Source organism: Natator depressus, chromosome 23 (assembly GCF_965152275.1).
Source record: "Natator depressus isolate rNatDep1 chromosome 23, rNatDep2.hap1, whole genome shotgun sequence".
NCBI lineage: Eukaryota > Metazoa > Chordata > Testudines > Cheloniidae > Natator > Natator depressus.
In genome coordinates this window covers 12,148,314-12,172,662 of record NC_134256.1, presented here as the reverse complement: position 1 = coordinate 12,172,662, position 24,349 = coordinate 12,148,314, and the positions used below count along the sequence as shown (strand labels likewise).

Genomic DNA, 24,349 nt, shown 5'->3' with positions numbered 1-24,349 from the left:
GGCTCCTGGCATCACAAAATGGCAGATGACCTTGACCACCATGCTGGGTTTTTTACTTTATTTTTATTACATTTAGACAATGATAATACATGAGAACAGACAGTTACAGACAGTCTCATGGCACATAGATGTCGAACAATATGTAGGAAAGGAAAAAACACAACTACAACATATGTATTACCTGTTGCTATATCGTAAATCCCAACCATTCTTCAGAACTTGTGACACTGAACAGGGCTTTGTGCACTAGGAAATGGGCTGAGTGGAAACACTGCTTTCACCTAGCTGACCAAACAGCTACTGCATTCATCACTGCCTTCGTGAGTTGCCCATTTTTCTGGAGCACTAGTTTTAACTGTCAGTGTGGATCAGATCTGACTTGTGTGATGGTTACTTGAAAAATCACACATTTCCAGTCCTGTGCGGTCTATGAAATATGACTGCTGTGAAGCACACAGAGCCATAATATGAAGTTAAATTGTCTCCTTTTAAAAAAAGCATTGTTTTATTTATTTAATTACTTTTTCAGAAAACAATGAAACAACTGCTCAGGCTGGTAAGTCCCAATAAATATAATATTTACTCATCTCCAAGTATTGTGTAAGTATTAAGCATTACTAGTTAGTTGCACAGTACAAACCCTGGGGTTCATTCTCCTCTTACACCTGTTTTTTATGTTGTTGATTACTCTCAGTTTGCAGTGGTGGGCCCTGAAAGTTTAACATTTGTCTTAAAATAACTTCTAGCAGCAGTTCCAAAACTGGATTCTGCTAATGTTGCAGGGCACTTGTTGATGGTCCATAGAGAACAGGCTAGCTGACTTTCCTGCTTGTTCCTAGCTGCTAAACTGTATTAAAAGACAGATTAAACACATGAAATACCTCCCTAATAGTACTTTCCAATGTTGAAGTTGCACAGGGGTATTATTTGACCGTTCATGAGAGGGGCAGTCTGTGCTACCATGAATGGGAAGAGAGATTTCCATGGGACACACTCTCTAGTATGACATTGTCCACGTTAGGGTTGGTCAAATTTTTTCTGTCCAAACTTTTTTTTCTGACTAAACAAAAATTTTGCAGAAATTATATGTTGTCCTCAAAACGTATCATAATGCATAGAATTGTAGAAATGTAGGCCTGGAAGGGATCTTTAGAGGTCATCTACTCCAACCCCCATACTGAGACAGGATCAAGTTTACTTAAACCATCCCTGAAAAGTGTTTGTCTAACCTGTCCCACAACCTCCCTTGGTGACCTGTTCCAGTGCTGAGTTAGAAAGTCATTCCTAATATCTAGACTAAATCTCCCTTTCTGAAAACTAAGGCGATTCTTCCCTGTTCTACCCTCTGTGGATATGGACAACAATTGATCACCATTCACTTTATAACAACCTTTTACAGACTGTTATCCTGACAGCCTTCTCTTCTGTAAACACATCCCATTCTTTCAACCTTTCCTCATAGGTCACATGCACAAAGGAGGTTGAATTAAGGTTGTTCCAGCAGCCTTAATTCCAGAATTTCCTAACTTCTGAGTGCTTGATTTTGCAACCTGAACTTTCTTTTAACATCATTTTAATGTAATATTTATATACCTTTTGAAACTAGCTGTTAATGCACTAATAATTATCTCTGGGTTTGTAATATATTTCTCTCTCTGTGTGCAGTAAATGACAAGAAAGCCATCGAAGACAGTAACTATAACATATGTTATGTATCCTTTCAATAATATTTCTCTACATCTATCAGATCTGGTGAAAAATAGTATTTGACAAATGCTAAAATCAAGGAATTACTCATCAACAGGTTCTGATTTTTGTGAATATACCTGATAAATCAAACCCCCTGTTTTACAAACTAATCAGGGATTGAAGAGTTCATAAAATCAAAAAGTTAATAAAATGGAACATGTCAAAATGACAATAGGTCCAGTGCATAAGTTGCAGTATGGGGTACTTCAATGCTTTCTATTTGACCTTCACACCACTAGAAAGCAATTTTCAGGGTACATAAAACATCAGGATATGAAGGAAAGTAGATTTGTTCCTCATTAACATCACATTTGTTCTGTGATTTTTTTTCTCCATCAGGAAAAATGGTTTGTGTAACTAGTCATTCATAAAATTGGTGGTTGTAAAACTGAGGCTCTACTGTATGTGAAAACAGTTGCCAGATATTCCCAGTGAAGAACTGGCAGTCTATGAAAGTCCTTTACCTAGCATTGGGTGTTTGGCATACAGTATTTCAGCTAAAAGGAAAAGGAGTACTAGTGGCACCTTAGAGACTAACCACTCCTTTTCTTTTTGCGAATACAGACTAACACGGCTGCTACTCTGAAACCTGTCAGTATTTCAGTCGTGTCCACTCAAGTCACACTGTTTTGTTTCTATTTGCAGACTTGTTAAGTAAAGAATTCTAAAAAGCTTGATTGCATAAAATACATGTTTGATGCTGAATTCATATAGTTGATTGAATGGTGCTGGCCACCTCTGAAGCTTTGCTTAGTCACAAATACGAAAGTTTTAAATATGGTCAAATTGAACCAGACTCCTAGTATTTGTGAATTGTTTACAAATATGACCTGCTGGCATGAGACCAGCTCTGACATCTGTCTCTGGTCATTATCTATCTATCAAGAGTAACAAGAAGGGTTTCTTCAGGTATGTTGGCAACAAGAAGAAAGCCAAGGAAAGTGTGGGCCCCTTACTGAATGAGGGAGGCAACCCAGTGACAGAGGATGTGGAAAAAGCTAATGTGCTCAATGCTTTTTTTGCCTCTGTCTTCACTAACAAGGACAGCTCCCAGACTGCTGCGCTGGGCATCACAACATGGGGAGTAGATGGCCAGCCCTCTGTGGAGAAAGAGGTGGTTAGGGACTATTTAGAAAAGCTGGACGTGCACAAGTCCATGGGGCCGGACGAGTTGCATCCGAGAGTGCTAAAGGAATTGGCGGATGTGATTGCAGAGCATTGGCCATTATCTTTGAAAACTCGTGGCGAACGGGGGAAGTCCCTGATGACTGGAAAAAGGCTAATGTAGTGCCCATCTTTAAAAAAGGGAAGAAGGAGGATCCTGGGAACTACAGGCCAGTCAGCCTCACCTCAGTCCCCGGAAAAATCATGGAGCAGGTCCTCAAGGAATCAATCCTGAAGCACTTACACGAGAGGAAAGTGATCAGGAACAGCCAGCATGGATTCACGAAAGGTAGGTCATGCCTGACTAATCTAATCGCCTTCTATAATGAGATTACTGGTTCTGTGGATGAAGGGAAAGCAGTGAATGTATTGTTTCTTGACTTTAGCAAAGCTTTTGACACGGTCTCCCACAGTATTCTTGTCAGCAAGTTAAAGAAGTATGGGCTGGATGAATGCACTATAAGGTGGGTAGAAAGTTGGCTAGATTGTCGGGCTCAACGGGTAGTGATCAATGGCTCCATGTCTAGTTGGCAGCCGGTGTCAAGTGGAGTGCCCCAGGGGTCGGTCCTGGGGCCGGTTTTGTTCAATATCTTCATAAATGATCTGGAGGATGGTGTGGATTGCACTCTCAGCAAATTTGCGGATGATACTAAACTGGGAGGAGTGGTAGATACACTGGAGGTCAGGGATAGGATACAGAGGGACCTAGACAAATTGGAGGATTGGGCCAAAAGAAATCTGATGAGGTTCAATAAGGATAAGTGCAGGGTCCTGCACTTAGGACGGAAGAACCCAATGCACAGCTACAGACTAGGGACCGAATGGCTCGGCAGCAGTTCTGCGGAAAAGGACCTAGGGGTTACAGTGGACGAGAAGCTGGATATGAGTCAGCAGTGTGCCCTTGTTGCCAAGAAGGCCAATGGCATTTTGGGATGTATAAGTAGGGGCATAGCGAGCAGATCGAGGGATGTGATCGTTCCCCTCTATTCGACATTGGTGAGGCCTCATCTGGAGTACTGTGTCCAGTTTTGGGCCCCACACTACAAGAAGGATGTGGATAAATTGGAGGGAGTCCAGCGAAAGGCAACAAAAATGATTAGGGGTCTGGAACACATGACTTATCATAGAATCATAGAATTATAGAATATCAGGGTTGGAAGGGACCCCAGAAGGTCATCTAGTCCAACCCCCTGCTCGAAGCAGGACCAATTCCCAGTTAAATCATCCCAGCCAGGGCTTTGTCAAGCCTGACCTTAAAAACCTCTAAGGAAGGAGATTCTACCACCTCCCTAGGTAACGCATTCCAGTGTTTCACCACCCTCTTAGTGAAAAAGTTTTTCCTAATATCCAAGCTAAACCTCCCCCATTGCAACTTGAGACCATTACTCCTCGTTCTGTCATCTGCTACCATTGAGAACAGTCTAGAGCCATCCTCTTTGGAACCCCCTTTCAGGTAGTTGAAAGCAGCTATCAAATCCCCCCTCATTCTTCTCTTCTGCAGACTAAACAATCCCAGCTCCCTCAGCCTCTCCTCATAAGTCATGTGCTCTAGACCCCTAATCATTTTTGAGGAGATGCTGAGGGAACTGGGATTGTTTAGTCTGCAGAAGAGAAGAATGAGGGGGGATTTGATAGCTGCTTTCAACTACCTGAGAGGTAGTTCCAGAGAGGATGGTTCTAGACTATTCTCAGTGGTAGAAGAGGACAGGACAAGGAGTAATGGTCTGAAGTTGCAGTGGGGGAGGTTTAGGTTGGATATTATGAAAAACTTTTTCACTAGGAGGGTGGTGAAACACTGGAATGCGTTACCTAGGGAGGTGGTAGAATCTCCTTCCTTAGAAGTTTTTAAGGTCAGGCTTGACAAAGCCCTGGCTGGGATGATTTGATTGGGGATTGGTCCTGCTTTGAGCAGGGGGTTGGACTAGATGACCTCCTGAGGTCCCTTCCAACCCTGGTATTCTATGATTCTATGATTCTATGATTCTATCTATCTTTGGCATCCATTTTTCTATCTATTGGATCTAACTACTGTATACAAATTTCTGAATGTTACATGGTTTGGAAGAAAAATTCATTAGTCCAAGTCCCAAGAGTTGGGATCGTTGTCAGTATTGAGCTGCCATCAAATGGGGGAAAAGGACAAAGGGTTTTGAATGTTAGAGAGGTCTCCCTTCCCTTAAGGGATCAGATCCTCAATTAGTGTAAACTGGTGAAGCTTCATTGTGGAGCTATGCTGATTTACTCCAACACTGGACCTATACAGATTTACGTCAGCTGAAAATCTGACTTATGGTGTTAAATTCAACCACTGCCTGTCCAGATGGAACTAAAAGATCCATAACATTTAATTTACTTTGTTCTAAATAGAAAGCTTGGAGGCATCTGATAAAAGCCTCAGAACTAGAGTATTTTAATGTGTGTTTCCCGCTGTAATTCTGAAATATGTTTTCTTTCAGAAACAAGGCTTCTCAGAAAAGAACTGGGTAAGAGTGTATTTTAGCTCAACTAATTATTTTCTGCTCTGGGTAAGTGTATGCTTTGCCAGGAGAACTGTCAACAAGTCCAATTCCAAATATTATAATGTCATGGTACAGAGGCTGCAGTTAAGAGTGAGACAGTTGTTCCATTCAAAGGTTTTTTCAAAGGAGCCCAAGGGAGCTGGGCACTCAGCCCTGGATTTTCAAAGATGATCCAAGGGAGTTAGGAGCACAAGCCCCACTGACTTCCCTTGAGAGTTACGCTCCTAAATCGCTCAGGCCCAGATCCTCAAAGGTGTTTAGGCTCCTAACTCCCATTGGACCATAGACATTTTTGAACATCTCACCTCTACCACCTGTTGCATTTAACAAAGCTTTAGTTGAGAGAAGTTTTTCAGGTCCAAGATGCATTCTCTGGTCGAAACCCCAGAGAGATCCCACTGTCAATAGGTTGGTGGTTAGGACATTCATCTGGTATGAAGTAGGCAGAACACAGACTAGAAGCTGCATTTGTTGCATCCTAGCAGAGGACCCTAACCACTATGCCATTGGCTACCTCAGGGTGTGTGTGTGTGTGTGTGTGTGTGTAATCCCAACAGGGCTAGAGTTTCAACCCAATAGAATGGGAAAGTTTTTAAAGCCTTGAAAATTCTCACAGGATTTCCCACCCAGCTCCACTAACTAATAATAGGAGTGAGGACAGAGTGGGAGAAGACACAGAAAAGGCTGAAACCCACATTTTCAGAGACTGCAGCTTCCCCCTTAGCACTGGGAGAGGGAAGCAGCTGATGGATCTGAGCAGTTCCACTGGCTTCTTTTGACCTAGATGTATTCAGATATGATGGGTTTGGGAAATGAGTCAAAACAGGCCTAGATCTGAGCTGTTTTGAGGCTGCTGTGTGTGTCTGGGTGGAATAAAGGAGTTTGTGGTGACTATGGTTGTGTAGCTAGAGGAACCATAAGCAAATAAACTGTGAGAACTGTCAGGACACTATTTCTAAAGGAACATTTTATTTCATTTTTCTCTGCAAAAGCTTGTTAAACCCCATATGTGTGTATTGTTTGCAAATGTTAGAAAAAAATCAGGAGATTGTCATGCTTAAAGGCATACAGCTATGAATCCGAAAGCCAAGATTTTCAAAGCTGCCTGTGCTGTTTGGATGCCTGATTTAATTTTAATAGAAATTGGATGTTCAGATTCCTAAGGCACCTTTGCAAATCTCAGATAAAATGTTCACACTGTAATATTGCTTAGTGTGGGGTCTGGCAAATGAAAATCTAACCCCTGCCTATTATTTTGAGATTATCTCTTCTGTTTCTTTATTTTGCAGAGACTGAGCACCAAAACTCTCAACAAGGTAATTCCATCTCTTACGACTTAATATTTAAAACTCGAGAGATTTCTTTCAGTCTTCAGCATGGGTGCTTGTTTTGAGCTGGCTGTTCTAACAAAATAGATACAAGGTGGGTAACTAACTTTTTTTGGACCTTCTTCTGTTGGTGAAAGAGACAAGAGCTCTGTGTAAGCTCAAAAGCTTGTCTCACCAAGAGAAGTCGGTCCAGTAAAAGATATTACCTCACCCACCTTGTCTCTTTAATATCCTGGGACAAGAATGGCTAAAGCAACCCTACAAACTAACAAAATAAGCTTATTATACACAAATGATTATACGAGAGATGGATAAAATTTTCAGAATGCTGTGGGTTTTATGAAGAAAAATGCTGATGAAAATGTTCATCAAAAATGTATTTGGTGGAGGAAGGGGGTTTCAACCAATCCTGTTGAGATCAATTGAGATTTTCAACAATAAAAAAAATTCATTTCATAGAATCATAGAATATCAGGGTTGGAAGGGACCTCAGGAGGTCATCTAGTCCAACCCCCTGCTCAAAGCAGGACCAACCCCTAACTAAATCATCCCAGCCAGGGCTTTGTCAAGCCTGACCTTAAAAACTTCTAAGGAAGGAGATTCCACCACCTCCCTAGGTAATGCATTCCAGTGCTTCACCATCCTCCTAGTGTCATAAATATAAAGGGAAGGGTAAACCCCTTTAAAATCCCTCCTGGCCAGAGGAAAAATCCTCTCACCTGTAAAGGATTAAGAAGCTAAAGGCAACCTCGCTGGCACCTGACCAAAATGACCAATGAGGAGACAAGATACTTTCAAAAGCTGGGAAGAGGGAGCTCATCAAAGTGGTCTGTGTCTGTCTGGGTGAGGCTTTTGCTGGGGACAGAACAGGAATGGAGTCTTAGAACTTAGTAAGTAATCTAGCTAGGTATGTGTTAGATTATGATTTCTTTAAATGGCTGAGAAAATAGCTATGCTGAATAGAAGGAATATTCCTGTCTGTGTGTCTTTTTTGTAACTTAAGGTTTTGCCTAGAGGGATTCTCTATGTTTTGAATCTAATTCCCCTGTAAGGTATCTACCATCCTGATTTTACAGAGGTGATTCCTTTACTTCTATTGAAAGTCTTCTTGTAAGAAAACTGAATGCTTTTTTCATTGTTCTAAGATCCAAGGGTTTGGGTCTGTGGTCACCTATGCAAATTGGTGAGCATTTTTACCAAACCTTCCCCAGGAAGTGGGGTGCAAAGGTTGGGAGGATTTTGGGGGGAAAGATGTGTCCAAACTCAATTTTTTCAGGAACCCAGATAAAGTTTGGTGGTGGCAGTGGAAATCCAAGGGCAAAGGATAAAATAATTTGTACTTTGGGTAAGTTTTAACCTAAGCTGGTAAAAGTAAGCTTAGGAGGTTTTCATGCAGGTCCCCACATCTGTATCCTAGAGTTCAGAGTGGGGAAGGAACCTTGACACCAAGTGAAAGTTTTTCCTAATATCCAACCTAAACCTCCTCCACTGCAACTTGAGACCATTACTCCTTGTTCTGTCATCAGCTACCACTGAGAATAGTGTAGATCCATCCTCTTTGGAACCCCCTTTCAGGTAGTTGAAAGCAGCTATCAAATCCCCCCTCATTCTTCTCTTCTGCAGACTAAACAATCCCAGTTCCCTCAGCCTCTCCTCAAAAGTCATGTGTTCCAGACCCCTAATCATTTTTGTTGCCCTCCACTGGACTCTTTCCAATTTTTCCACATCCTTCTTGTAGTGTGGGGCCCAAAACTGGACACAGTACTCCAGATGAGGCCTCACCAATGTCGAATAGAGGGGAACGATCACGTCCCTCGATCTGCTGGTAAATGCCCCTACAAACACATCCCAAAATGCCATTGGCCTTCTTGGCAACAAGGGCACATATCCATATCCAGCTTCTCATCCACTGTATCCCCTAGGTCCTTTTCTGCAGAACTGCTGCCGAGGGATTCGGTCCCTAGTCCGTAGTGGTGCATGGGATTCTTCCGTCCTAAGTGCAGGACTCTGCACTTGTCCTTATTGAACCTCATCAGATTTCTTTTGGCCCAATCCTCCAATTTGTCTAGGTCCCTCTGTATCCTATCCCTACCCTCCAGCGTATCTACCTCTCCTCCCAGTTTAGTGTCATCTGCAAACTTGCTGAGGGTGCAATCCACACCATCCTCCAGATCATTTATGAAGATATTGAACAAAACCAGCCCCAGGACCGACCCTTGGGCACTCCACTTGATATCGGCTGCCAACTAGACATGGAGCCATTGATCACTACCCATTGAGCCCGACAATCTAGCCAACTTTCTATCCACCTTATAGTCCATTCATCCAGTCCATACTTCTTTAACTTGCCTGCAAGAATATTGTGGGAGACCGTGTCAAAAGCTTTGCTAAAGTCAAGGAACAACATGTCCACCACTTTCCCCTCCTCCACAGAGCCAGTTATCTCTTCATAGAAGGCAATTAGATTAGTCAGGCATGACTTGCCCTTGGTGAATCCATGCTGACTGTTCCTGATCACTTTCCTCTCCTCTAAGTGCTTCAGAATTGATTCCTTGAGGACCTGCTCCATGATTTTTCCAGGGACTGAGGTGAGGCTGACTGGCCTGTGGTTCCCAGGATCCTTCTTCTTCCATTTTTTAAAGATGGGCACTACATTAACCTTTTTCCAGTCATCTGCGACTTTCCCTGATTGCCATGAGTTTTCAAAGATAACGGCCAATGGCTCTGCAATCATATCCACCAACTTCTTTAGCACTCTCGGATGCAGCGCATCTGGCCCCATGGACTTGTGCTCATCCAGCTTTTCTAAATAGTCCCGAACCACTTCTTTCTCCACAGAGGGCTGGTCACCTCCTCCCCAGGTTGTGCTGCCCAGTGCAGTAGTCTGGGAGCTGACCTTGTTTGTGAAGACAGAATCAAAAAAAGTATTGAGTACATTAGCTTTTTCCACATCCTCTGTCACTGGGTTGCCTTCCTCATGCAGTAAGGGGCCCACACTTTCCTTGACTTTCTTCTTGTTGCTAACATAGCTGAAGAAACCCTTCTTGTTACCCTTAACATCTCTTGCTTGCTGCAACTCCAGGTGTGATTTGGCCTTCCTGATTTCACTCGTGCATCCCTGAGCAATATTTTTATACTCTTCCCTGGTCATTTGTCCAATCTTCCACTTCTTGTAAGCTTCTTTTTTGTGTTCAAGATCAGCAAGGATTTCACTGTTAAGCCAAGCTGGTCACCTGCCATATTTACTATTCTTTCTACACATCGGGATGGTTTGTCCCTGTAACCTCAATAAGGATTCTTTAAAATACAGCCAGCTCTCCTGGACTCCTTTCCCCCTCATATTATTCTCCCAGGGGATCTTGCCCATCAGTTCCCAGAGGGAGTCAAAGTCTGCTTTTCTGAAGTCCAGGGTCCGTATTCTGCTGCTCTCCTTTCTTCCTTGTGTTAGGATCCTGAACTTGACCATTTCATGGTCACTGCATCCCAGGTTCCCATCCACTTTTGCTTCCCCTACTAATTCTTCCCGGTTTGTGAGCAGCAGGTCAAGAAGAGTTCTGCCCCTAGTTGGTTCCTCCAGCACTTGCACCAGGAAATTGTCCCCTACATTTTCCAAAAACTTCCTGGATTGCCTGTGCACCGCTGTATTGCTCTCCCAGCAGATATCAGGGTGATTGAAGTCTCCCATGAGAACCATGGTGTGCGATCTAGTAACTTCCGTGAGTTGCCGGAAGAAAGCCTCATCCCCCTGGTTCGGTGGTCTATAGCAGACTCTCACCACGACATCACCCTTGTTGCTCACACTTCTAAACTTAATCCAGAGACACTCAGGCTTTTCTGCAGTTTCATACTTGAGCTCTGAGCAGTCATACTGCTCCCTTACATACAGTGCAACTCCCCCACCTTTTCTGCCCTGCCTGTCCTTCCTGAACAGTTTATATCCATCCATGACAGTACTCCAGTCATGTGAGTTATCCCACCAAGTCTCTGTTATTCCAATCACATCATAATTCCTTGATTTAAGTTTAGATATATTTTGAAAAAATGAGGAAAAAATCGATACTTTTTAAAACTTTTTTTACCACCTATATCTGATACCCACAGTAAACATGAAAATTTAACCTGACGACTTTATTTTCTGCTTCTCAAGAACCTAATAATAACTAAAACACTTTGACCAAACTCCAGCAGAGTCATTACTAAATTTCACTTACCAACTAAATTTGACTTAGCGCAGATATTACAAAGGGAATGTCTGAAAAGCAGCACAGCATAAAGGGATAAAGCTCCACATGTCTGCCAGGATTTTCTGCCTACACCTGTATGATATTATGGGGCAGAAAGGAAATGGAATAAAAGTGTTCTCAGGAATGTACTAGGACCAGAGACATAGCTGGAAAAGGCAAGAGTGGAGCTAGTAGAGAAATGAATTGATCAACTGTCACAAGACAAGGAAAGGGGATGAGACAAAGAAAGGGCTTGACTTCAAATGGGGTGGCCATATCACTACTGGGGAGGAAGATGATTCAGGCTTGAAGATGATGTAGGTGAAAATGTTACTTTAGAAGGTGAATCTCAGACAGCAAATGACCAACTATAGGAAGAGTTAAATGCCCTGTTGATAGGCACCATCATGGCAGACAAAAATGCAGAGAACCTCTCCCCCAGGACTTAACTGTAAATAAACGAGATAAATGCGATGAATTTACTGTATCTATGTAGCAGCTAGAGTTTTGAAATTTCTAGGAGTCTTATATACAGGGATAGGGGGCATTTTGGGGAAAATTCAGCATGTTACAAAGAAGAAACACACTATCTTCACACAGGGAGACTTTACCTTTTTTCTTTCTTGATTTATTGTTTTCATTAATCTAAAGTACAGGTAATTCACCTAAAGTACAGGTGATGTTGTTTCTCTACAATACCGGAAAGTCCATATTTTCCTGCTCTTATGAATGCACTGTTTTAATTCCTGGCCTTCGTAAAACTAAGGCATTGTCTATGCTGGTGGTGGTGTGTTGGGCACATGTAGCTACGCACCACAGTGAAAAGCAGGCTGTGTCCGCACTGCAGTGTGTAACTACACATGGCAGTGAAAGGTTCTGGCAGCAGGGAGGCAGTGAGACACTTGGTAACCCACACACATCCTGGGTGTGGTGTTCTGTCCTATCTAGTGGCACCGAGATGAGAGCGAGAGAGAGAGAGAGAGAGATTGATGAGTCTGCTCTATAGCTTTAGCTAACAGCTGTATGGTTTTTACATCATGCATTAGAAGTTCATGCATTTATCTGCAGAGGTCCCAGGTTCAATCCTGCCTGCTGACGACTGGGGTCTGATGGTGTTACGAGTAGGGGCTCATCTGGGATATCGACTGGGAAGTCTCTGAAGCTCGGGATGTGCTTCCTCAGCTAGGCAACATATGTAACCCACACACCTCTTGGGTGTGGTGTTCTGTCCCATCTAGTGACACCGAGACCACTTACAGAGAGAGATTAATGAGGCTGCTCTACAGCCTTAGCTAACAGCTATGTGTTTTTTAGCTCATGCAGTAGAGGCTCATGCATTTAGCTGCAGAGGTCCCAGGTTCGATCCCGCCCGCTGCTGACCGGGGTCTTTCGGTGTTACAACTTCACTGCTAAAAGTAGCAGTGCAGACGTGGGATGAACTTCTTGGGCATGAGGAGAGCCCTGTAGGGAATATATCCTAAGGTTCTGGTGTGTCTTTACTTGCCTAAACAGAGCCTCACTGACCACATATCTATTTATACCTGTGCTAGCTTGGCGTGAAATGTATGTACTCACTACCATGAGTACAGAAATAGCCTAAGTGTTTGTGAAAGCCAAATATCTGTCAAATTTTGTTCACTACCCGCAGATCAATGCATTCTGCACTCCCAGAAACTACCTCCATAATGTATTTTGATTATATTAAAAATCTCTGTGTAGTTTCTCTCATCTGCGGACTCCTCTTGTCTTTTGGTTAACAGTTGTGTTTCTTTGTAGCAATTCAGGCAATACAGGAGAAATTTGGTAAGTGTTTCATTGGAATAGTTTCAGCCAGCTCTAGTCGTTAGTTTAGCATCGTCCTGGTAACAGAGACATCCCAGCCTACTGGCCCCTTGGTGGTGGCCAGCCCCCAACTTTGTCATTTTTTTTCAGGTTTGTTTCCCTCCTCTGTATTCATAGATAGATTCCAAGGCCAAAAGGTATCATTGTGGTCATCAAGTCTGACCTCCTGTATCACATAGGCCAGAGAACGTCCCCCAAACCATTTCTATAGCATCACTTTTAGAAAAAAATCCACATAGCTCTTTTTATCTCTTTTTCCATAAAGAAGGAAATGCAGTGCTGTCAAGGTTCCTTCCCCACTCTGAACTCTAGGGTACAGATGTGGGGACCTGCATGAAAGCCTCCTAAGCTTACTTTTACCAGCTTAGGTTACAACTTCCCCAAGGTACAAACTATTTTACCTTTTGCCCTTGGACTTTCGCTGCCACCACCAAACGTCTAACCGGGTTTATTATTGGAAAAGAGTCGTTTGGAAACATCTTTCCCCCCAAAATCCTCACCAAAACCTTGCACCCCCTTCCTGGGGAAGGTTTGATAAAAATCCTCACCAATTTGCATAGGTGACCACAGACCCAAACCCTTGGATCTTAAGAACAATGAAAAAAGCATTCAGTTTCTTACAAGAAGAATTTTAATAGAAGAAACAGTAAAAAGAATCACCTGTGTAAAATCAGGATGGTAAATACCTTACAGGGTAATTAGATTCAAAACATAGAGAATCCCTCTAGGCAAAACCTTAAGTTACAAAAAGCCACAAAGACAGGAATATCCATTCCACTGAGCACAGTTTATTTTATCAGCCATTTAAAGGAATCATAATCTAACACATATCTAGCTAGATTACTTACTAAGTTCTAAGACTCCATTCCTGTTCTGTCCCCGGCAAAAGCATCACACAGACAGACCCAGACCCTTTGTTTCTCCCCCCTCCAGCTTTGTAAGTATCTTGTCTCCTTATTGGTCATTTTGGTCAGGTGCCAGCGAGGTTATCCTAGCTTCTTAATCGTTCCCTTTATATTTATGACAAGTGCAAAACAACCAAAGCAGAACACTATATTCATACATCAAAAAAGCTGAGAACTTTAAAGCATGCAAGTCAGCTGGTCAAATCCTAAAGAATCCAGGGCTAGATTTTAAAAAAGTATTTTCTCTGTAAAGACACAGATAGGCACCTTGACATTTCTGAAAATCATGCTAAGTGCCTCACTCTCATTGAAACCAATGGGAATTAGACACCTAACCTCTTTTCAAAATCCGACTAGGTACCTACTTGCATCTTTAGGTGCTTAATATCATTACGAATCTGACTCTCATTCTTATTACATTATTTTCACTCAGGCAAATTCCCATTGTTTAAATGCAACACGGACTTCAAGATTTAGCCACCGTTTTTGCATAGTTTAGTTAGTATGAGGATGTCATTGAACATACCATAGTAGATATTCTATTGCAGCTAATATGGCAAAAAGATAAATGTTTAGACCCAATTCTGCAAAGATTTAGACACATGCTTAAATTTGTACACACACTGAGTTGTTCCATTTAACACAATGGACTCACGGTGTCTAAAATTAAGCATGGATGTAGATTTTTGCAGGTTTGGGGCCTTAGAACCTGACCCTTACTCACCTAAGTCTATTTTACTTGAGTAATTCCATGTAGGGAGTAAAGATTTCCTACAAAACAGAATTAACAAGGGAATAATGAAGAAGCATGATGTAACGATCTTTTTCCATTTCAGAAAAAGCCATGGCTGAGCTGGGTGAGTTGAAAGACCATGTTTAATATTACACTGCTTGTATTATTTCAATGTAAAATAAGCCATATGCTATAGCTGAAATTCTGAATTCTCTTTTTTTGTTGTAGACTTCAGGAGGGCTCGTAACAATGCAGGTAAGATGCCTTGTATCTGGAATTATACACAGGTTATTTTCTCCCAGAAGTTTAATATTTTGATTAAATATTTTTGGTGTCCTGAGTTCTGAAAGGAGGAATAAAGAATGTCTGCTCAACAGCCCTGAAGAGCAATGTGACTGGGATTTGACTAGGCACCTAGCTGCAGAAGAAAGGGACAATATTTGTTGATAAAAGAATTGGTGACTGTAGTTGAGCGAGTAAGGACAAATAGTTTGACAGTTGAAAAAAGGAGTTTCCAGTCTACTGAAACTATTCACGAATTTGTGTTGAGTTAGCTGAAGAATTTCAACTTCATTGAAAAAGCCAAAATGTTTCATTTCAACCTGAAAATTTTTGTTTAGATGTTCAGGCATTCTGACAAAAACAAAGGAAAGGAGGACTAGATTCACAAAATGGCTGAAGAGAGAGGCCCTTGTGCCTCTCTTGTAGGCTATAGCCTAGCGGTTAGGGCACTCAGCCTGGAGGTAGGAGACCTAGGTTCAGTTGCATCCTTTGCTTGTTGAGGATTGTGGATGCAAGCTTGGGTCCCCCATGTTAGAGGTAGCTGTTCCACTGTGGTAGCTGTTCCACTTATAAATTAAATAGTAATTGGATGTGGGACTTTAACTTGGGACTCCTAGATCCTAACTACTGAGCTATAGTCACTCCCACTCTCTTTCCCTGGTCCATTAACACTCCATTGCTATCTTGAATGACTATGAATTGCCATTGTGAAGAAAGTTCTTAGGGCCCAGTGCTCCTGGCATTACACATGTGAGTAACTCTATTGGTATCCATGGATCAGGTGAGTAATGGAAGCAGAATAGGGACCTTCATTATTTGGCTCCCGTTCACTTCAAGGGAAGTTGCATGGCTAAATACATTTTCCTGAAGAATCTTTTGAAATGTGATCCATTCCTTTAATACACATCTGTTTTTTCTGTTACACAATTCACATGAGCATTGCTTATTTATTTTATTCATATTTTCGAAAGCCCCTGTCTCTAGGTACCCTATGTCACAGTTCAAGGCCACTGCACTTTTATGTCCTCTCCATTGTCCCTTGAGGACACCCTCTCAAGGCTCCTGGCTTCTCAGCCATCAAGATGCTTGTCCAAAGACCCATGTCTCTCTCCCTCCTGACAAGAGATTCTGTAGACTGCACAGTTCCCTGCCTACACTGTGTTATTCCCAGCAAGCCAGACTGCCTGAGTAGGCCAGCATCTGCGCTTTGCTTTCTCCTTAGAGTCTATGAACAGCTGTAATGGCTCACAGCCAAAAGTTACCACACAGCTCTTTCTAAGCAAGCACATTTATTCTTAAGGTTGTCATTACAGAGACAACATTTAAAACAATAAAAAGACCCTGCAAATAGGCTAATAAACTTACTAGAGGTCATCCCAACTTTTGCCTCTGGCTTTGGTTGGTGATCAGTCATTCAAAATGCACAGGAGTTTTCCTGTGGTTACAAATTCAAAACAACCTTAATTAAGAACTAGCACATCCATAAATCTCCTTTATACAGCAGGGGGCTTTGATCCTGAGTCTCTGGGAACAGATAATCAGCAGGCAAATGGTCCCTGACTCTGGGTGTAGCTTCAAAAACCTAGATTTTTGCATAGCCAGAGGTGGGAAATTTCCATTCACCTTCCCCTAGACATTCCCCAGGCAAACCACTTGAACTTGTTTGTCCCAAAAGTCCATTCTTGCTTGGCACATTGTTCAATACCGATCTCTGAAATTCATAACACTTCCCAGGGTTCACCTCACTCTCCCCCCTGTAGAGGTTACATGCAATCCCAGCCCACAATAATACATAATCTTTGCATATAATGCAATGGATTCCAAAGATACTTAAACTTAATGCGATAAAATTTTTCAAGGACATTGCGGAAAACTTCCATCTCTCTCACATCGTACAACTAGAACTGTGCAGGAAGCCAAATTTTCATTTTAATGGCAAATACTGACATTTAGAGATTTGGTTTTGTCTTGTAATGGTTTTGTCCTGTAAAGAAAGAATCATATTTAAAAATCTTCTGTGAAATGAATTTTTTTAAAATTGTTTTGGGTTAGTTGAAACCTATCCTTTTTGATAAAATATTTCATTTTCATTTTGATTTTTAAAAGTTTTTTATTTTAAGTTAAAATGTACATTATAAAATGAAATAGATTTTGAAAGGGAAAATTATTTTAAGACAAATATCAAAATATTCCATTATAAAAATGCTGAAGTGGAAAGTGCTTTATGAGCTTTTTTTATTTTCAAAAACAAAATTTCCTCAGAATTGCAGAATTCTACATTCCTGCAGAAAATTCAGAGTTCGATAAACTGGCATTTTCCAATGGACAAACATCTTGGACTTTCAGAAAGGTCCCTCACCAAAGGCTATTAAGCAAAGTAGACGTTCATGGGATAAGAGAGAAGGTCCTCTCATAGATCAGTAACTGGTTAAAAGACAGAAAACAAAGGGTAGGAATAAATGGTAATTTTTCAGAATGGAGAAAGGTAAATAGTGGTGTCCCCTGTTTATGTACTGGGGTATGTACTGGGACCAGTACTGCTCAACATATTCATAAATGATCTGGGAAAAGGGGTAACTAGTGAGATGGCAAAATTTGCAGACAGTACAAAATTACTCAAGACAGTTAAGTCCAAAGCAGCCTGCAAAGAGTTACAAAGGAATCTCACAAAACTGGGTGACTGGGCAATAAAATGGCAGATGAAATTCAGTGTTGATAAATGTAAAGTAATGCACATTGGAAAACATAGTCCCAACTATACATATAAAATGATGGGGTCTAAATTAGCTGTTATCATTCAAGAAAGAGATCTTGGAGGCATTATGGATTGGTTTCTGAATTCATCCCCTCAATGTGCAGTGGCAGTTAAAAAAGCGAACAGAATGTTAGGAACCATTAGGAAAGGGATAGATAAGACAGAAAATATCATAATGCCACTATATAAATGCCTGGTATGCCCACACCTTGAATGCTATGTGCAGTTCTGGTCACCCCGTCTCAAAAAAGATACATTAGAATTAGAAAAGGTACAGAGAAGGGCAACAAAAATGATCAGGAGTATGGAACAACTTCCATGTGAGGAGAGATTTAAAAGACTGGGATTTTTCAGCATGGAAAAGAGAAGACTAAGAGGATATATAATAAAGGTCTATAAAATTGTGACTGCTGTGGAGAAAGTGAATAAGGAAGTGTCATTTACTCCTTCACATAAGACAAATACCAGGGCTCACTCTATGAAATCAATAGGCAGCAGGTTTAAAAGAAACAAAAGGAAGTAGTTCTTCACACACAATGCACAGTCAATCCACGGAACTTGTTGCCAGGGGATGTTGTGAATGCCAAAACTATAAAAGGGCTCAAAAAAGAGCTCGGTAAGTTCATGGAAGATAGGTCAATCAATGACTATTAGTCAAGATGGTCAGGGATGGAACCCTATGCTCTGGGTGTCCCTAAACCTCCAACTGTCAGATGCTGGGACTTGATGACAGGGGATGGATCACTCAAAATTGCCCTATTCTGTTCATTCCCTCTGAAGCACCTGGCATTGGCGACTGTCAGAAGACATGATACTGGGCTAGATGGACCATTGGTCTGACCCATTATGACTGTTCTTATGAGATCAGAGATTTCTTTACTCCAGGCCCATGGCTTTTACTATGGGAGGAGATGATTTGGACCAGGAGTGTTTGTTAATTCATGCTATAACTATCCAGGGCTGTATGTGCCCTTGCTATTACATATATTAATACATATATTACGTATGCTCTTGTTCTGGGCAGTTGTAGTGCATTTTGCTGAGATATTTAATATTTTGTTTGTCTCTCTACCGTGTCTTTAATTTTCTTCACTAGCTTTTATATTTGTTTATTTCAGTGAGAGTTACTAAGTCTCTAGTTACTGATGAAATGAACATTTTCATTCCTCCCTCCAGTTAACATCACTCTGGATTCTGACTGTAAACATCCCAAACTCTCAAGGATAAAAATAGGGTCGTTTCCATGGCAGAGAAGAAAGCCTGCAGGGATTTGATAGTGGTGGCAAATGAAGGATTTTCAGAGAAGAAACAATACTGGGAGGTGGAGGTGGGGGACAAGCCAGAGTGGGAGCTGGGAGTGCTGACTCAGAATGAAAGAGGGAAACTGAAAAATGAGAAGATGGAGAAACCTCCTGAGAAGGAATACTGGCATTTGCGGCTGTCTGAGGGTCAATATCATTGTAGTTGGAAAAGTGACACAATCACCTCTGAGGATAAAAAATGCCCAGTGGTTGGCATTTTTCTGGACTGGAAAGAGGGAATTATCTCATTCTATAATGTAGAGCTAATGTGCCCTGTTGTGTCCATCACTCAAGAGTTTCAGGGAAAACTGTACCCATTCTTCAATCCTGGCAGTGATAAGCAATATCTAGGAATCAGCCCTGTCAGTGTCCCCAGCCCCTTAACCTCTCTGAAATCAAACATTGGATCTAATAGTTATGGGAATTTTAAATTCACTCCATCTGAGGAGAGAGGACACAAGGGGAACCAGGAAACCTGAACCAATATAGAAGAAAGGGAAGGGTTTAATTACTTAATATAGAATCTGAGAGAAAGGGGGAATGGTACAATTTTGACATTTTTGAAGATGGCCCAAAGGCCGAAACAGATACTTCATAACCCCAACCCAGGCAAGTTGCCAGTGAAATGACCTGAGTAAAAACAATAACTGGTCAAATGGACCAATAGTTTTTCAGTAAATATTGACTTGAATAAAAAAACGAATAAAGGAGGGCTGTGCTTTTGTCTATTTTGTGTTCACTTTCATCAGGTATCTAGTGAACTAATTTACTATCAGCAATGTTAGTGGAAATGATAAAGTGTAAGCAAAGATGACAGAATATTGTTGGAAAGTAAATTTTGAATGAGTAAATGCAAATATGCACACCAGAAACCTGATGTCAAATGATATGATCATCTAGGGCACAATGCAGCAAAGGCCATCCCTCTTCAGCAAAATTTAAGACTATACTTAAGTTCCTTAGACTTTAGTGAACCCTAGTGCTTTGCAGAATAGGGATGGTTCGCTGAACCCGGGACCCAATCAAGACAGAATGCTTATCCGTCCAAACAATTCTAACCAGGGCAGCTCAAATATCAAATGTCAGTTACTCACATTGAATAGCTCACAGCCAAGAATTGTTTTGTTGCAATTATTTGGAAAATAACTCTGAATAGTGAATAGGTTTGTGAAAAGTGAGAAATGCTAACAGATAATTCACCAATAGAAAAAGATATAAATATGTTACCTTCTGTGCATAATTTGCTCAGCACTACTGCAGACATTCAAAACTGAGCACTATCTTTACAGCGGTGGTTCTACCCCTGCCATGGTTCTGGCCCTTTTTAACCCAGCGGGCCAGTCATTCAGACGGGAATAGTCTGCATCCCATGTAGGAGTGTAGTTTGGAGTGCTAGATCCCTGAGCACCAGGGAGTCCTAGGAAGCAATCTGTCCCCTTCAGCAGAAAATGACTGTGAAGATGAAAAAAACCCATATAATTTCTGGTAATTTTTTAGCAGAAAACATTTGATTTTTTGACCAAAATATCAAAATTCTGAAAAACATATATTTCATCCAAAAGCTGCTGACGGTTGAATATTTTCTGGCCACAAACTGGGAAATCTTTCAGTTTTTGATGAAAATGTTCAGTTTTCATATTTTCAGCATTCTGGTGAAAAATCAGAACTTTTCTAGGAAAGCAGACCTTTTCTATGGAATGTTTTGTGTTTTCAAAAAGTTCATTTTTTATTAAAAAAATGTTTTTATGGACAAATTTTGGTCAGCCCTTCTCCCAGCATTCCCTCCGGAATTTTGCAGCCCTGCATTTCCCCTGTCTATACATGTTGTGTGCATTACACAATCAAGACTTAGTGGGAAAGAAGAGACCCTAACCTCCCCTCCTTGCTTAGCAGCAAAATAGAGCTCAGCATCTAGACCTGTATTTGCATTTGGGGAAGAATGCATTCGATTGGGATTTCCAAAGGGATTTAAGGGATTTAGGCAGGCAAATCACATTTCCTTTCTGTGCCTTAAAATAAAGATTTCCGTCTGTTACCAATCCTTTCCCAACAAAGTGTATTAAAAGAAAATACATAAAGAACCAAATTTAACTATAGCTGAAACAGTTTAGTCCATTTAATTGGAGTGATTTTGAACAAGGTTGGTTGCTGTACTGGAAACTCTACCAGGGAGCAAGTGCATCCTGGAAGGGTTATATAGGGATAAATTCTGCTTAACAGAGACACAAGTACCAAAAATTCTGATGAAGAGGATGCATTCACCCACTGCTGAGAAGAAATGAGTTATTTTACATGTTGTGAAATTTGACATATTTTCTCTTGAAGAAATAAACTGATAAAATAAAAAAAACATAAAATGAATCAGTGTTTCATTTCTTAATAGCTTATTTCTGACAGCTGTTTTGCAAAGTTACAGAGTGCAGAAAAAAAACATAGGAAAAAAATAAACAAGCAAACAAACCCTATACCTCACTAAATCAGTCTATTGCATTTAGTGGCAAAAAAGGGGAAAAGAGAAAGAAAGTGGAAGAAATAGAAATCCAAATGTTTGATTTTTTAGAGATGTTCTGGTTATTAAGAAATGGAACAGTTCAATTTGAAATGAAACAAAACCAAATATATGTTTATTATCCCTCATGATTACATCATGGGGATTTTTTAAACAAATAGCCTTCACAACATACAAGACTTTTAAGAATAAAAAGGGAAAATCTACTGTCTAAAATTTATCCCCATGAGTCACCAATAAATCCTGACTGGAAACCAGTTTCAGGCACCTGTCTCTGACAGAGGGCAAGGCTTAGCGCACATCACTCACCTAGGCCTCCCCCATTGGCTAGTTTAAACGAGGAGCCACCTAGTGCATGGGCTTTTGGGAATCTCAGTTTAAGGCGTGTCCCTCCCTCCATTTGTTGAATGTGGATCCTGGATGCCAGACTCTGACTTTTTGGATTACAGTGATGTTCTAGGAGCCTAACACACACACACACACACACACACTTATTCCCCCACCACGAGATAGTCACAGTCCCCTGCCCTGTCCCCAGAAATCACTTATTGCCCCTTCCCCAAAATCAGTTGTTGCCCATTACCACCACACTCCAAAATCACTCATTGCCCCTCCCACCCCAAAAATTGCTCACTTCCCCCCAACCACCCCAAAATCACTTACTGCCCACCACTCACAAAAATCAGCTCCTGCCCCTGCCACCGTAACACTGCGGCAGCTGCCCTGCCCCTTGTCTATCTCCCCCTGGCTAGTGTTGTCCCTGGCATCAGGACCAGGGTGCATCTGGCTCTGGGCTGGGATCTCTGCGGTGGGCAGTGGGTCTGAATGCCTTTCCACATGGTGGGGGATGCGGGGGTGTTGCATGGTGTCGGGGGTCTGCATGGGATGAGTGTGTGTGGGGGCTGTATCTGGGCAGGGGCTGCTGGGTACGAACTGGCCCCTGCAGCCTGTGGGACCCGGACCAGAGCAACGGGTGGAACCAGCCCAAAGACACATGGGGATGGGTGGTTCCATGGCAGCTGGCAAATGGCAGTTGGTTGGGGGAGGAGCTGATGTCTCAGCCTGGCCCTGGGGGTGATGGGGGGAGGAGCTGTTGTCTAAAGCCGGCTCTGGGGATGACGGGGGGAGAAACTAGTGTCTCAGCCCAGCCCTTTTACTTTTCACTAATGTCAATATTGTGATCATTGCATAAACCAGCTTTTCTTATTTAGGGTAACTGGAAATAGGAAGATTGACTGTATCCACTCCGACAACACAATTTGCTACTATAGCACAGTATGAAGGGGTAACATCCTACTGGTCGTGATGTGACATATACTGTGGTATGTTCTTGTAATGGTCAGTGTATTAACCCTGCTGTCTTAGACAAATTACAATTTTGTTAACCAGGGCTTGTCTACACAAATTCCCGTTGTAGTCTCAGGTGAATGAAGTGTTAAATTCCTGTTCTAGCAGCGTTGTACTTTGTTCTTTGAACAAGGAAGTAATTGATATTTGTGTTGGGTATGTTTGTGAAGTCTTTGGCGTGAAAAGTACTGCAGTAGCCACACATAAATTGTACTACATGGCCTGATTCTTCAAGGCTCACTCATAGGGACTTTCAGTCCTTACTTCTACAATACTCCCTCTTTAAATAGGGTTTTATACCAGGTGCATGACTGTCATCTGAGTAGATATTGAGTCAGCATTTCTGGGGGAAAAATACAGCAAATTTGAAGTTTGAGTTTGAAGTTGAATTTTTTTTCTTTTAAATGGTTTTTGTGTTTGTGAAACGTTCTCATTTGAGCTTAGGCACCGACTCCATGGGTGCTCCAGGGCTGAAGCACTCATGGTAAAAAAATAGGGGGTGCTCAGCACCCGAGGACCATGGACCCGCCTGCACTCTGCCCCGAGGCCCTGTCCCCACTGGGTCTGTTCCTCCATGGCCCCACCCGTGCTGCACCTCTTTCTGCCCCTGCTCTACCTCTTCTCCCAATGCTCCCACCACTTGCTCCTCTCTGCCCCTCCTCCATCACTCGCCCTTAAGGCAGTAGGGGGCAGAAAGGAGTGTGTGGCAGGTGGGAGGAACTTGGGGGAGAGGGCAGAGCAGGGGCAGGAAAAGGCAGAGTAGGGGCAGGGCCACTGGGGAAGAAGCTGAGTGGGAGCGGGTTCTCGGGATAGAGCACCCACTGGCAAAACCAAAAATCAGTGCCAGTGCCTTTGAGATTAATGGACACTAAATTTCTTTATAATATCTGAACAGAAATAGTAAAGGAAGAAGCACAAATTCCCCAACCGAGATCTAGAGAGACCACGTTGGGGAATGTTACATCATGTCTATATAAGCCCCGTCCCACAAAGGACCAGATTACTACTCATTTGCTTTTTAACTTTTTCATGGGAACATTTTTCTATCAGAAACTTGTCTGGGACAATCAGCATAGCTCAGAAGAGTCATTGAATGGTGCTGAATTTATGTCACCCACAGCTTGGCCTGCTTTTGATCCATGCAGCCACTGACAGGTGAAAGTGTCCCGGGTTAACTAAATATCAGATGAATTATCTTTTCTTCCCTCAATCTGCTTCCACAAAAAATAATTTTAGCTTAGAGTTCCACTGTTCAGGAAAGTAGAAGTGGCCATGTAAAATGAATGCAGTTTTGTGCAGAGCTGGCCAAAACTCAAAATTTCCATTCCATTGTAAATTCTGAAATTTTGAAAAAAAATAATTTTGATTTGGAAACATAACTGGAAAATTTGAAATTTCTCACATAAAGGAAATTCAGAAGTACATTTTTTTTAAATCAAATGGTTTTGATTCAATTTTCCCAATTTGAAATAGAGCAGCTGAGTGCTCTCAACTCCTGCAGTCTCCCTGGGCTGCATGGGGAGCCACCCCAGAACCAGGGATCCTGGAAGCCCAGACTCTCCTGAAACTGGTGAGGTGTGCTGTTTCGGTGAAATATTTTGGTTTTGATGTTTCAACATTTTCTGATGCAGCCCCACTGTAGAAAAATTCCTGACCAGCACTAGCTGTGTGTAAACCTCATGCTACAGTTTG

At 41.8% G+C, this 24,349-nt stretch overlaps 1 protein-coding gene across 1 annotated transcript in view; it reads left to right on the top strand.

The window, feature by feature from the left end:
* Positions 1–19,280, top strand: part of LOC141976812 (erythroid membrane-associated protein-like) — a 28,284-nt gene extending 9,004 nt beyond the window's left edge. Inside the window, 5 exon segments of the mRNA XM_074937975.1 lie at positions 12,760–12,786; positions 14,567–14,587; positions 14,692–14,718; positions 18,677–18,712; positions 18,715–19,280. Coding sequence (XP_074794076.1) covers positions 12,760–12,786; positions 14,567–14,587; positions 14,692–14,718; positions 18,677–18,712; positions 18,715–19,280 — 677 coding nt within the window.
* The last annotated feature ends 5,069 nt before the right edge of the window (positions 19,281–24,349 follow it).